Below are 12707 nucleotides of genomic sequence, written 5' to 3'. Positions count from 1 at the left end.
ACACCGAACCCTTGAACCACCGAACCCTTGAACCACCGAACTCTTGAAGCCCTGAAGCCCTAAGGGAGATAACAGAGCCATATATCTAAATAATTAAGGCGATTTTTTGTTGGTATTTTCTTCTATATACAAAAATTAATAATCCTAACCAATGAAACTCTCACTTAACTTAACCTAACCTAACCTAGCCTAGCCTAGCCTAGCCTAGCCTAGCCTAGCCTAGCCTAACCTAACCTAACCTAACCTAACCTAACCAATAAAATTGTCACTTACTCTCAAAATATCGGGTTCCATTACTTAAATTTATGTCCCCCTTACTTCCACCAGTGATTCAGGGGTTCAGAGGTTCAGAAGTTCATGGGTTCAGGGGTTTAGGGGTTCGGGAGTTCAGGGATTTAGGGTTCCAGGGGTTAAGGGTTCCAGAGGCTCATATTTCCAGAGGTGCAGGGTTCCAAGAGTTCAGGTTTACAGGGGTTCAGGGTTCCAGAGGTTAAGGGTTCCAGGGGCTCTGATTTCAAAGGGTCAAGGGTTCCAGGAGTTCAGGTTTCCAAGGGGTCAGATTTCCAGAGGTCCAGGGTTCCAGGGGGTCAGATTTCCAGGGGGTTCAAAGGTTCAGGGTTCAGTATTGGGTTTTAGTTCTTACAATAAAAAAATCCAAGAAAATAGATTCTCAAAGTTAAATTAGGTTAGATTAGGTTAAGTTAGGTTAGGTTAGGTTAAGTTCCATGTTTTCCTTCTTCCTGGTATTAGTACAGTTCCAGTGTAATTCCGACGCCATTTTGTCTACCATTTTTGCTTAGATATAGACAGTTAATCCGAGACCAGCTTGGCTAGCCTTAGTGACTGACAACAATAAACAAATATAAACAGGTGTCAAATATAAACAAGTGTCAGGTATAAACAAGTGTCAGGTATAAAAAAGTGACAGGCATAAGCAAGTGTCAGGTATAAACAAGTAACAGTTGCAAACAAGATACAAACAAATGATAGCCATAAACAATTAATAACCAGTTATAACACGACTTACAGTAAATGTATTATTAAACACGTGTACACAACTTATAAACAATCATATAATAGTTTACCTTCTAAAATGTTCACTACAGGTAGCAAAATATTTTTTATTTTTAATAATCTTGAAGTAAAAGATGATATATTTGACGCAAGTACTATTAACTGCTTCAGTCTTTACAAATTTATCAAGAAGAATATAATTATGTGGTGTAGTAGCTCTATAAACACCTATCCTGACTGACTGACTCACTCACTCACTGACTGACTGACTCAATAAAAGATATTTGTAATTTTTTTGCCGCCCAGACAAGCCAACCAGCCTAACTAAGTATTCATGTCAACGCAACTTAAGGCAGTTTTAACTATTTTTTTATAGAAATTCCATACAAACAGGACCACACATCCCATAGATACAACACACTTTAATACTAAGCTTTTGGTACACAAGGAGGCATTATGACTGGCACTGAACTTAGCCGCTTTCACTTCCCCATCTACAAGTTAGGTACCCATTTACAACTGGGGGTGCCTGGGCGTGAACGAGGAAAGAAGGAAGGAAGGAAGGGAAAAGAAGAGAGAGAGAGAGAGAGAGAGAGAGAGAGAGGATTCTGCTAGTCATCGGGGTTTTAGCGATGTTGGAAACAGTTACACACAGACCTGAGCTAAATGTATAAGTTGGGCGGCCCCGGGGAGCCTTCCTCTGGTGATGACTGGCGGTGATGACTGGTGTATTGATGATGACTTGTGGTGATGACTTGTGATGATGACTGGTGTATTGGTGATGACTTGTCATGATGACTGGTATGTTGGTGATGACTTGTGGTGATGACAGGTGTATTGGTGATGACTGGTGTGTTGGTAATGACTTGTGGTGATGACTGGTGTATTGGTGATGACTTGTGGTGATGACTGGTGTATTGATGATGACTTGTGGTGATGACTGGTGTATTGGTGATGACTTGTGGTGATGACTGGTGTATCGATGATGACTGGTGTATTGGTGATGACTTGTGGTGATGACTGGTGTATCGATGATGACTTGTAGTAATGACTGGTGTATTGGTGATGACTTGTGATGATGACTGGTGTGATGATGACTTGTGGTAATGAGTGGGGTGTTGGTGGTGATTGGTGTGATGATGACTTGTGGTGATGACTGGTGTGTTGGTGATGACTTGTGGTGATGACTGGTGTGATGATGACTTGTGGTAATGAGTGGGGTGTTGGTGGTGATTGGTGTGATGATGACTTGTGGTGATGACTGGTGTGTTGGTGATGATTGGTGTATTGGTGATGACTGGTGTATTGGTGATGACTTTTGGTGATGATTGGTGTACTGGTGATGACTGGTGTATTGGTGATGACTGGTGGTGATGACTGGTGTGTTGGTGATGACTGGTGGTGATGACTGGTGTATTGGTGATAACTTGTGGTGATGATGGAAGGCTGTGATGAATACAGTGATAATGCTCAGTTATAGCATAGTGTGAATGAAATAAAAGTGTGGTGAGTTGTGATGATGACTTGTAGTGATAATTATCGCGTTGAAAAAATATCTTGAATGGTAAAAATGACAAGTTATGGTGAAAGTTATAAAAGTGGTGAAAACAAATGAATTTAGTGATGAGATTAGGGTTTAGGTGGTGATACAAATGCCATGGTAGTGATGATACAGTAAGGAATTATAGTGGTGTGGTGATTATATAGTAAAGATGCTATAGTGACGTAATGCTGACGTGTTGAGACAATTGGTGGCGGTGGTGGGATTCTAAATGAGATATTGTGCTTGTAACTTAATTTTCCAATGTTATTAGTAATATTTTAGCTCTGTAGATGAGGGTAGCTGTTTATTGTTGTTGTTGTTATTGTTGTTGTTGTTGTTATTGTTGTTGTTGTTGTTATTGTTGTTGTTGTTGTAGGTGGAGGTATATAGAACTAAGGTTTGTTTGTTGAGATGCCGTATGAGTTGTGACATCCAATGATTCTCTCTCTCTCTCTCTCTCTCTCTCTCTCTCTCTCTCTCTCTCTCTGTACTTCTATCACCATTTATCCCCCATTCCCCTTAATACCTCCTCCCTTCCCCCCTTGACCATTGTGTATTGTCTCCCCCCTCCCCCCTCCCTCCAGCTCACAGGGTGATGATTTTTTATTTTGCTGCTTGCAGCGGCTACTTTATTGTGCACCCCACACTCATCCTGTGAGCGGTAGCGCAAAAGGATTACAGAGTAGGGTTTACAAAGGGTCATAATAATTAACCCCGTTGTCAGGATATTATGGCACTGAAAGTTACACAGTATTTCATTTACATTATTTGTTTAGTTCTATACATAAAGGGTAACTTATTCACATATGCGTGAGAACAGGCGTGTGAGGCAGTATGTCTGGCCTCACACTTTGTTATTCACATTTACGTGGGAGGTATTCAAGCACATTGCGTATTTGGTTCTGTACATGAGAACTGATATAGTTACTAAGTGCAAAAAAGTGGATACAATCTTAATATGTCGGCTATCTTGCCATTAGAGATGAAGTGTTGTGCCATTTCACACACAGTGTGCTTGGACCTGTCCCTAAAAGGTTCTATCTTCACACAGTCGAGGACGTAGTGTTCAAGTGTGTGGCCATATGTATGGCCACACACTTTACATTTAGTTTTGTTTACATCTGCTTGAGGAACATACTGCCAAAGGTACTTATATCCTAACCTTAATCTAGCGGTTACAACATCTTGTAATCTAGTGATCTTGTTACTTGCTCCATATACATGTTTCACTTGATACATCTCATCATGGTAAACTATGGATCGACTAGTGCCTGTTTGCACTTGTCTACTTGCGTCAAACTCATCAATAAGTTCTTTCCTAATTACAGTTTTAAGGGTTCTTTTTGACACACCCAAATTGTATTCAACGGCGTCTTTGTTAGACGCGAGTTTGGCGAGGGCATCAACTCTGTCATGTTTTATGAGGCCTATGTGAGAGGGGATCCACAACAGTTTGACCCTGACACCCCGGTCAACAAGGCACGCATATTTGTGTCTGGCTTCAGAGACAAGAGCGTGACAGCCTGTGTCGAGGGTGCCAAGGGCAAGTAGTGAGGATAGAGAGTCAGTGATGATGAGACTGTCAGTAACAGTGGTTTCAATTAATTTAATAGCTGTGAGTATGGCAACTAATTCAGTTTGTAGAGTGGATGCCCAGTTGTTAATTCTAACTCCTTTCTCAATTATATTACCGTCAGGTTGAGTCACAACAATAGCACTTCCAGCCCTCCCACAGGCGGTGTTTAGAGATCCATCAGTGTAGATGGTCTGTGTGATATTATCATCAGTCTGTAGAGTGTGTATGTGTTCAAGAGCTCTCAATTTGGCAGTGTGTTGGAGATAAATGCTTTGTATAATTAATTTTTTAGGCGGATACGTCGGTATTGTGATATCGAAGGGAACTGTCCGCCAGGGTGGCAGGAAGCGCTGTTGTGTCTCAACTTTGTACAGGTGGTCTAGTCCAAACATCTTCATATGTGTAGCTGTAGTTTGGATCCATTTAGACTCAGTAGTCCCATGGTTCATACATTCTAGCGATTTTAAGGAAACAATGTTATCAGGATCACCACGCAGAAGCCTCAGGGCTATCATGAGGTTGACTTCAATTATTCTATCTTTAACACTGGGTATACCTAGTTCTTTCCTCATACTAAGTACTTTAGTGCTCATGGGACATCCTAGGATAATTCTGAGGGCTTTATTTTGCATTTTCTCGAGCTTGTCAACGCCTTTCCCGTCACGAATGACCAGGGCTGGTGCGTGGTAATCTATCAGGGATCTTATATAGCCTAGGTACATTGTTTTAACAATTCTAATATTTGCACCATAGTGCGGGCTGTACCCCGCTACACTTCTAAGAGGTCTCAGTCTGTCAGTACATTGGCGGGTTAGCTGTTGTATGGCAGGTAGGGTACAAGGGACGGAAACACCAAGATATTTAAAAGAAGAAACATAGTCAATAGTGTTGTTACCTATCTTGAACTTGGCGGGGCCGCGTTTGCGGTTACCAGCTTGTTTGTTGAACACCTTAGTTTTGTCAGTGGAGATAATAAGACCGAGGTTCTCACAGGCTGCGTATACATGGTTCAGGGTGGTTTGCATTTCACAATGAGTTTTAGTATGTATAAGAATATCATCAGCATAGCTGATTGAGATATTACTGGGGTTGTCTGATATTAGATTTAATAATGCATTCATAAGAACATTGAACAAAGTGGGGCTAAGTACTCCACCTTGAGGGGTACCAAGTTGCATATCTTTAACTTCACTTTTGTAACCCTGAAACAGTGCAGCAGCCCTTCTGTTGGTTAGGTAACCACTTATCCAGTGTAACATCCTACCTCCTATATCCATTTTGGCTAGTTCGTACAATATCAGTTGCCTATTGGCAATATCAAATGCAGCTTTTAGGTCAAGAAATGTGGTGTATCTGTGCCTTTCATCACCATGCACAGTTAGGAATGTGGTGATGCAATTATGTACACCTTTACCATGGGTGAAGCCATTTATGTTAGGAGACATGTGTTCTCTGATTCTATATAAGAGTCTGCCAAGAACCATCCTCTCAAAGGTTTTACACAGGCAGCTGGTTAGTGATATGGGACGAAAGGCATCAGGCTGTCCTGGTTTCGGTATTGGTACAACAATACTGCTGGTCCATGATGTGGGTAGTTGGCCCTCGGCATGACTCATATTGTACAATACCAACAATGGATTGCCTGGCACGCGCCTTAGTAGTCTAATGATGTTGTAGGTGACTCCGTCCTCTCCAGGGGAAGTAGACCTACCCCTGGCGAGGGCGGCGTCAAGCTCCCACTCAGTATATGGAACATCACACTCATCGTGCTGTTTGCCCAGCATAAAGCTAATAAGATTACTTCTCTCTACAGACTTCGCATCAAGGAGTCCCCGAGTCCTAGCTGGTAACATGTCATAGCTCGACACACGAGCCCACTTTGTTATTAGCTCATTCGACTTTTGCAGAGGGTTTGGATGGGAGACGTGTCTTCTGTTTTTACCTCTGATTATGTTTATGTCTTTCCAGGCTTTGCTGAGGGATGTGTGTTGGTTCAGGCTGTTGACATATGTCTCCCATGCATTTTGTCTGAGTTCGTTTACACGTTCCCTGACAGCAGCAAGGGAAGCTTGATACAATTGTAACATTTGAGGTGTTCTAAATTGTCTGTAACCCTTACCCACCCTCCTGACCCTAGCCCTGAGTTTTTTCAGCTCAGGGTCATTATAGCACTGCTGTTGCCTGTTCCCATTATGCTGACCACGTTTTCTCCTTTTTTTGGTGGAGGCATTGTTGGTGAAGTATACATAAGTCCTATCTATCAGATCGTCATGGAAACTTTGGTAGTTGTCAGGCTTGTAGTCCTTGTACCAGTCATGGATGAAGTCTATGAACTGGCTTTCATGTTCTTGCTTGACTGTGATTCTACGTCTGTTGAGTTTACCACCAGTGGGGGTGTCATTGGCTACATGTATACTAGCTTGGATTGGGCTGTGGTCAGACATAAGATCAGTGACAACATCAGAGCTATGAGTTGTGTATGATAGATTAAAGCCAATACATTTGTCTAGACCCCCGCCATAGATGTGTGTTGGTTCATTATTACCTATAATTTGAACATCTTCATATGCGCTGAGAAGTGAGATAAGTCTCCTACCATTGGTGTTAGTGGTGGAGTCACCTAATTTCTTGTGTCTAGTATTCAGGTCACCCATCAGGACAGTGGGCTCAGTGTGTAAAAAGTCTGGGAGATCTATGTACTGAAGCTGATCTGAGGGAGCATAGGCGTTTAGAACGTTGAGTGTGGAGTTGCCCAGGTGGATAGTGATCCCATGGTTCTGAAGGTTGGTAGTCTTTTTGGATACAAGAGGTACATGCGGGAGTGACTTCTTAACATACATCAAACATGTGTGAGTAGAACTAGGATCATAATACATATAATTGGGCAGACTGGGTGGGGGCTTACCATTAGGTGTGAGACACTCCTGCAGACACACAATATCGATGTCCTCAGTCACAACTTTGTGGTGTAGGTCAGGGTATCGTTTTCTAAGGGATGAGATGTTCCAACTCATCACCTTCACCGCTCTGTATCTTTGCCTGGTATTAACACTGGCCATTATGAAATGTATTTGGAACTTTGTCTGGTATTAACACTGGCCATTATGAAATGTATTTGGAAAGAAGCAAAAGGCACTGTATGATACTGTTCTTTTCTGCGCTGCCTGTCCCTTCGGCAGGCAGTAGGCCAGTTAACCTTTTTGAAACATTTCTGGAGCATGTACGGCTCAACAATTGTTGTATTTCATTAGCAGACAACAACACACTTTGGTTACACTCGACATCACCACCATTTTCTGTTTGTGCTTGTTCATCTTCACTGACCATGTCCACAGAGGCATCAGTAGAACTGTTACCAGTATCACTATTTTCCTCTGCGTGGACACTAGTTCCTGGTGGGTCTTGAGTTTCCACATCTGGTACTGACATCTGAATGTCTTCAGTTTGACTGTAATTTTTCCGTAGCTGCTGCACTGTGTTGGTGGTGTTTTTTTCCTTTAGTGTATCACAGAGGCTCCTTAACATTTCAGTTTGAGCTGTAAACTGAGCTTTGAGTTCTTTAATTTCATTTTTCAAATCATTGATCTCTTCACGTTGTGCGTGTTCATGGAGTGTGTTGGCAGCAACCTGTTGTGTCGGTACGTCTGTGTTGCCCCATGCTGATCTTTCGATGACTGCTGGTGATGATCCTGGAGCTTTGGTGGGGAGGGCGGGCCAGGGGTTGGCCGTAGGGAGTACCCTAGCAGCATTAGTGTTTCTTGAGACTGCCTGGGTGGCGGGTCTGGGCGCTGAAGGGGTTTAGGAGCTCTAAAACAGTTAGGGTGCCATACAGGAACTCCAACTGTTTTGCAGTTAATACACTTCTGTTGGATGACACCCCCTTGAGCAACTGTATCTCTGCAAACCTGTGTTGCATGTTGCCTTGAGCAGAGACCACACCACGGCTTAGTCGAGGGGCCTAACCGGGCCACATGGCCCCAGTGCTGACAGTTGTAACACCTCCGGTTAGGGGGCTGATAGAGAGTTACCTTCAAAGTCCGATAGGCACCACGGACTCGAATGGTCTTGGGTGGGTCTTCCGAGCCAACCCAGTCTGCAATGTCTGCATTCTTGCCCCTGAGTCGCTTCGTCCTTCTGATGTAGGGATGGGCTTCTAGTAGTGTAGGGGTCTGGTACTGATCGAGCCCTATGATTAAGATGGTTTTCTTGCTCGATGGTTGGGATGATTGTTCCATGGTTATTCCCCTTATGCTATTGGTGAGGAGATCCTGTATGACTGCTGGGTCGTTTCTAATCAGAACATGATCTTGTGTACCGACTCTGAACTGAAACTCAGCCAGAGATACTTGTCTTCAGGTGATGTACCTTCAGGGAAGTATAATCTTACTCTCATGGGGGGTTGTGGTTGTAGTTGATTGTCTCTAAGTCTTTCTGCCTTTTCGGCCTTCCGCTTGTTCCTGGACTGAACTAGTTGAAAGCCATCTTCTCCGTTGGTGTCAAGGTCAACACCACAGTCGCCTGGCTCACTCAGTGCATCAGGAGAGTTAAAGCGAGCAGCTGGGTCTCCAGTCAACTCAGACATGGTGGAGTTACAGGGCTCGACTTATATGCCTACGTCAGAGGGCCGAGGACTGCTTGGCAAACCTAGGAAGTCAGCGGTGGTTGGGAGGCGTAACCCTCTTAGAGGACAAAGGAGACTGGCATCTACAGCGTATTAGCGGTGTGAGGGGAGGCCATAGCTCACAGGGGAGGGGAAGGGAGGGAGGAGAGGGAGGGGAGAAGTTGTCCATGTCATCCACCAGGTGGCTTGTATATTGATCAACACTGTTCTGGCCATCACCTCCATCTCCCCCCTCTTTCCACCTCCACTTCCCCCTTTCTTTCCCCATCACCTCCACCTCCCCCTCTTTTCCCCCTCCACTTCCCCCTTTCTTTCCCCATCACCTCCACCTCCCCCTCTTTTCTCCCTCCACCTCCCCCTTTTTCCCCCTCCACCTCCCCCTTTTTCCCCCTCCACCTCCACCTCCCCCTCTTTTCCCCCTCCACCTCCCCCTCTTTCCCCCTTCACCTCCACCTTCCCCTTTTCACTTCTTTCTTATCCTCCCCTCCTTTCTCTCAGTTATCTTTCTTCTTTTATCTAAATCTTATCCTTCAGTCTTCTTTTCTTGCTATAGAGTATATCGGTGACCTACAGTGTATCGGTAATGTTGAGTATATCGACAACATAGAGCATATCGGCAACAAACAATATATCGGCAACCTACAGTATATCGGCAACATAGAGTAAATCGGCAACATACAGCATATCGGCAAAATAGAGTACAGGTTGACAACCCTTTATTCGAAATTCCGAAAACCGAAAAGCTCTAAAAACCGAAAGTTTTTTGTGGGACTTTTTTTTTTTTTTCTTTTTTTTTTAACAGGGATTATTAGCCCAGCCAGGCACAGATCACTGACCCACATCGGGGCCTGGGGGGCAAAAATATAATAGTAATAATAATTATAATAATAATTATTCATAGTAAATAAAATATTAATAATAATTATACACCAAAATAAAATAATAATGATTACAATAATAATAATAATAATAATAATAATAATAATAATAATAATAATAATAATAATAATAATAATAATAATAATAATAATAAAATATAATAATAAAATTAATAATGATAATAATAACAATAATACTGTAATAATAAAATAATAATACAGTAAAGAAATACAAGAATGAATAAAAGATCAAAAGTGAGAAACACGACCTAGACCTATGAATTATTATTATTATTATTATAATTTTTATTATATTTTAGACCCCCAGGCCCCAATGTGGGTTAGTGATCTATGCCCGGGTGGGCTAATACACAAAAAAAAACCCTAACCATTCTGAAAACCGAAAAATTTCGAAAACCGAAATGCCTCTGGCCCCAAGGATTTCGAATAAAGGATTGTCAACCTGTATATCGAAAACGTACAGTATATTGGCAACATACAGTACAGGAGCAACATACACAACATACCAGAAAGCAACATACACAACACACCAGCAACATACACAACATACCATCAACATACAGGATATCGCCAGTATGTCGGTAGGGACGGACGCGACAGGTAAAACGCCTCCTCAAGCATTAGAGTAGGTTAATTAACGATATATTCCCATCCAATAACTCACTATAGCGATCGTCTCGTACGCCTTTATTCTACCTGTAATCTCCATCATTTAAGAATACTCCACTACTTCTGTTACAAAAGATGGATCTGCAATTACAATGTTGCAATTAGGTGGCTCTTTCGTCTGTTCATAGTTGCGAGGAGTTGATGCGGAGTTGGTTGATGGGGGTTGATGGGGTAGAATGCCTTACTTCAGGTTTGAGGTTCGTCAATAATATCGATTTGGTGAAAGTCGTTCATTCGTGTAGGACTTTTTAGGGGGTGAGATTTTATTTGTCTATCTATCTATCTATCTATCTATCTATCTATCTATCTATCTATATCTTTTTTCTCAAGTTAGTTTATTTGTAATTATTAGAGTATCTCTCTCTCTCTTTCTCTCTCTCTCTCTAGGTTATCAAAGGAGGACTCAACCATCCATGTTTACCTACCTGTCTGTCAGTCTGCCGTCAACCACCCAGAACGTCAGCCAGTCAGAGCGTCAGCCATTCAGGTCATCAGCCAGTCAGAGCGTCAGTCACTCAGGTCGTCAGCCACTCAAACCGTCAGACACCGAGACCGTCAGACACCCAGATCGTCAGTCACTCAGATCGCCAGTCATTCAGTACACCAATCACTCAGATCGTCAACCACTTAGACCGTCGGCCAATCAGAGCACCAATCACTCAAATCATCAACCACTTAGACCGTCAGTCAATCAGATCATCAACCCCTCATACCATCAACCACTTAGACCTTCAGCCAATCAGAGCACCAATCACTCAGATCTTCAACCACTTCGACCGTCAGCCAATCAGAACATCATCCACCCAGATAATCAGCTGTAATGACTGAATATCAGACCAGAGCTTACAGCCCAGAATTACATCACACATCACACATCAGTCTGTACTCACCCCTGAAGATGTGAATTACACGAAAGCGCTTGGGAACTTCGTGTTTTCTTCTTTCCTTGTGGTTAGCTCCCGAGGGGTAATTATCAGATATGGCCAGTGCTATGTGTGGTCTTGGGTATGTGAGTTTGTTGACCAAACTGGAGTGGTCCATGGAACAATTGGCGAGGGCCAAGGAAGAAATTAAGAGGACCACGTTGGAGAACCTGAAATTAAAGGAAGAGCTGGCGAAATTAAAAGGAGAGCCAGTGTCTGACGAAAACTCAAGCGAGTGGAAGGTGGTGAGTAGTGGGAAGACGAAGCTGGTGGTGAAGAAGTACACCAAGGATACGACAACAACGACAACAACAGCTAAGTGTACCAACCAGTTCAGTCCCTTGATAGACGAATTGGACGTTAGTACAGTCAGGGACAGGGATGACAAGGAAGGTATAAAAACTTTAATTGTTGGTGACTCACAGGTAAGGTACATGGACAGTAGGGTGTGTCATACGGAGGCGAATTTTTTTTTTTTGGAGTTTGAAAAATCGGCCCATGGTATTAATGATGTAGTTCTATGTGCAGAATCATGTGATATCTTCAGATTTGAAAAGTTTTCATTTTTTGCTAGGAAAATTTTAACTTGAAATCTTATGAAAATTCAGTATTCCCACCCTTTTACCAACACCACTAAATAGCTTATTTAAAGTAAAGTAAATGTATCAGGTTAATTTATTATGATGAAAATGATCCAGAATAGTGAAACGAATGATCTTGACACATTTATTAAATTTAATATTCCTTTAGAAAACAAAATCATCAAATACAAAAACCGGTTTTACTACTACGACCCGGTGTTGCTGCACACCATAGAGAACATGTCTTTCTTGCTTCTGCTTCTACTCATCACCTCCCTGCTGACCACCTGAGCTCGGATGTAGCCTTCCCTCCTCTCCTGGCTGTACACGTGACTGCTGGCCTCGCTCACTTGCTGTACACAACGCTCTATACTCTGGGTGTGCGAGGGCCAGGCAGTGACATGCATGGGGTTGTCCAGGAAAGCTCTGACTTGAACATTGGTGAGGCTGCAGGTAAGAGGGGGCTCACTGCCAGCCTGGATGTCATCCAGATCTATGAGATCAGTGAGGGTCTTGGCACCTAGATTGACTTCAGGAGTCTTCCTGACCCTGAAGGAATCGTCACTAACTGATTCGTCATGCCCAGATCCTCTCATAAGTCTCATATCCAAGATCTTTTTGACTGCCACTCTTCTCTCCTCCTCATCCTTACTGCAGAGCATTGTCTGCAGAACTGCCTCGGGATGAGCATACCAGGAAGATCTCCTCACAGTCTGCTCCACAATCTGAACAACCTTCCTTGGCTGACTCCTCAGGAGCTCAAGCTGGAAGAGAACATGCCTCGGACCTTCGGAGAACGATGACTTGACCTTGGTGTTGAACCAATTTGGCAAGTAGACACTCACGATGAATTGGACAATAAGTCTCAGGTTGTGAAGCTG

At 42.9% G+C, this 12707-nt stretch overlaps 1 protein-coding gene across 1 annotated transcript; it reads left to right on the top strand.

Moving 5' to 3' along the window:
- The first annotated feature begins 10735 nt into the window (after nt 1–10735).
- LOC121863188 lies at nt 10736–11143 on the top strand. The gene has a single exon (XM_042361668.1). The coding sequence runs from the start codon at nt 10736–10738 to the stop codon at nt 11141–11143; it is 408 nt and encodes a 135-aa protein (XP_042217602.1).
- The last annotated feature ends 1564 nt before the right edge of the window (nt 11144–12707 follow it).

This window comes from Homarus americanus, unplaced genomic scaffold, assembly GCF_018991925.1.
Source record: "Homarus americanus isolate GMGI-L3 unplaced genomic scaffold, GMGI_Hamer_2.0 scaffold12837, whole genome shotgun sequence".
NCBI lineage: Eukaryota > Metazoa > Arthropoda > Malacostraca > Decapoda > Nephropidae > Homarus > Homarus americanus.
The sequence above is the reverse complement of the archived record's forward strand: the minus strand, read 5'-3'. Positions and strand labels throughout refer to the sequence as shown.

Coding starts and splice junctions, on each gene's coding strand:
- LOC121863188 (XM_042361668.1), top strand. CDS start 10,736: ATGTTTACCTACCTGTCTGTCAGTCTGCCGTCAACCACCCAGAACGTC.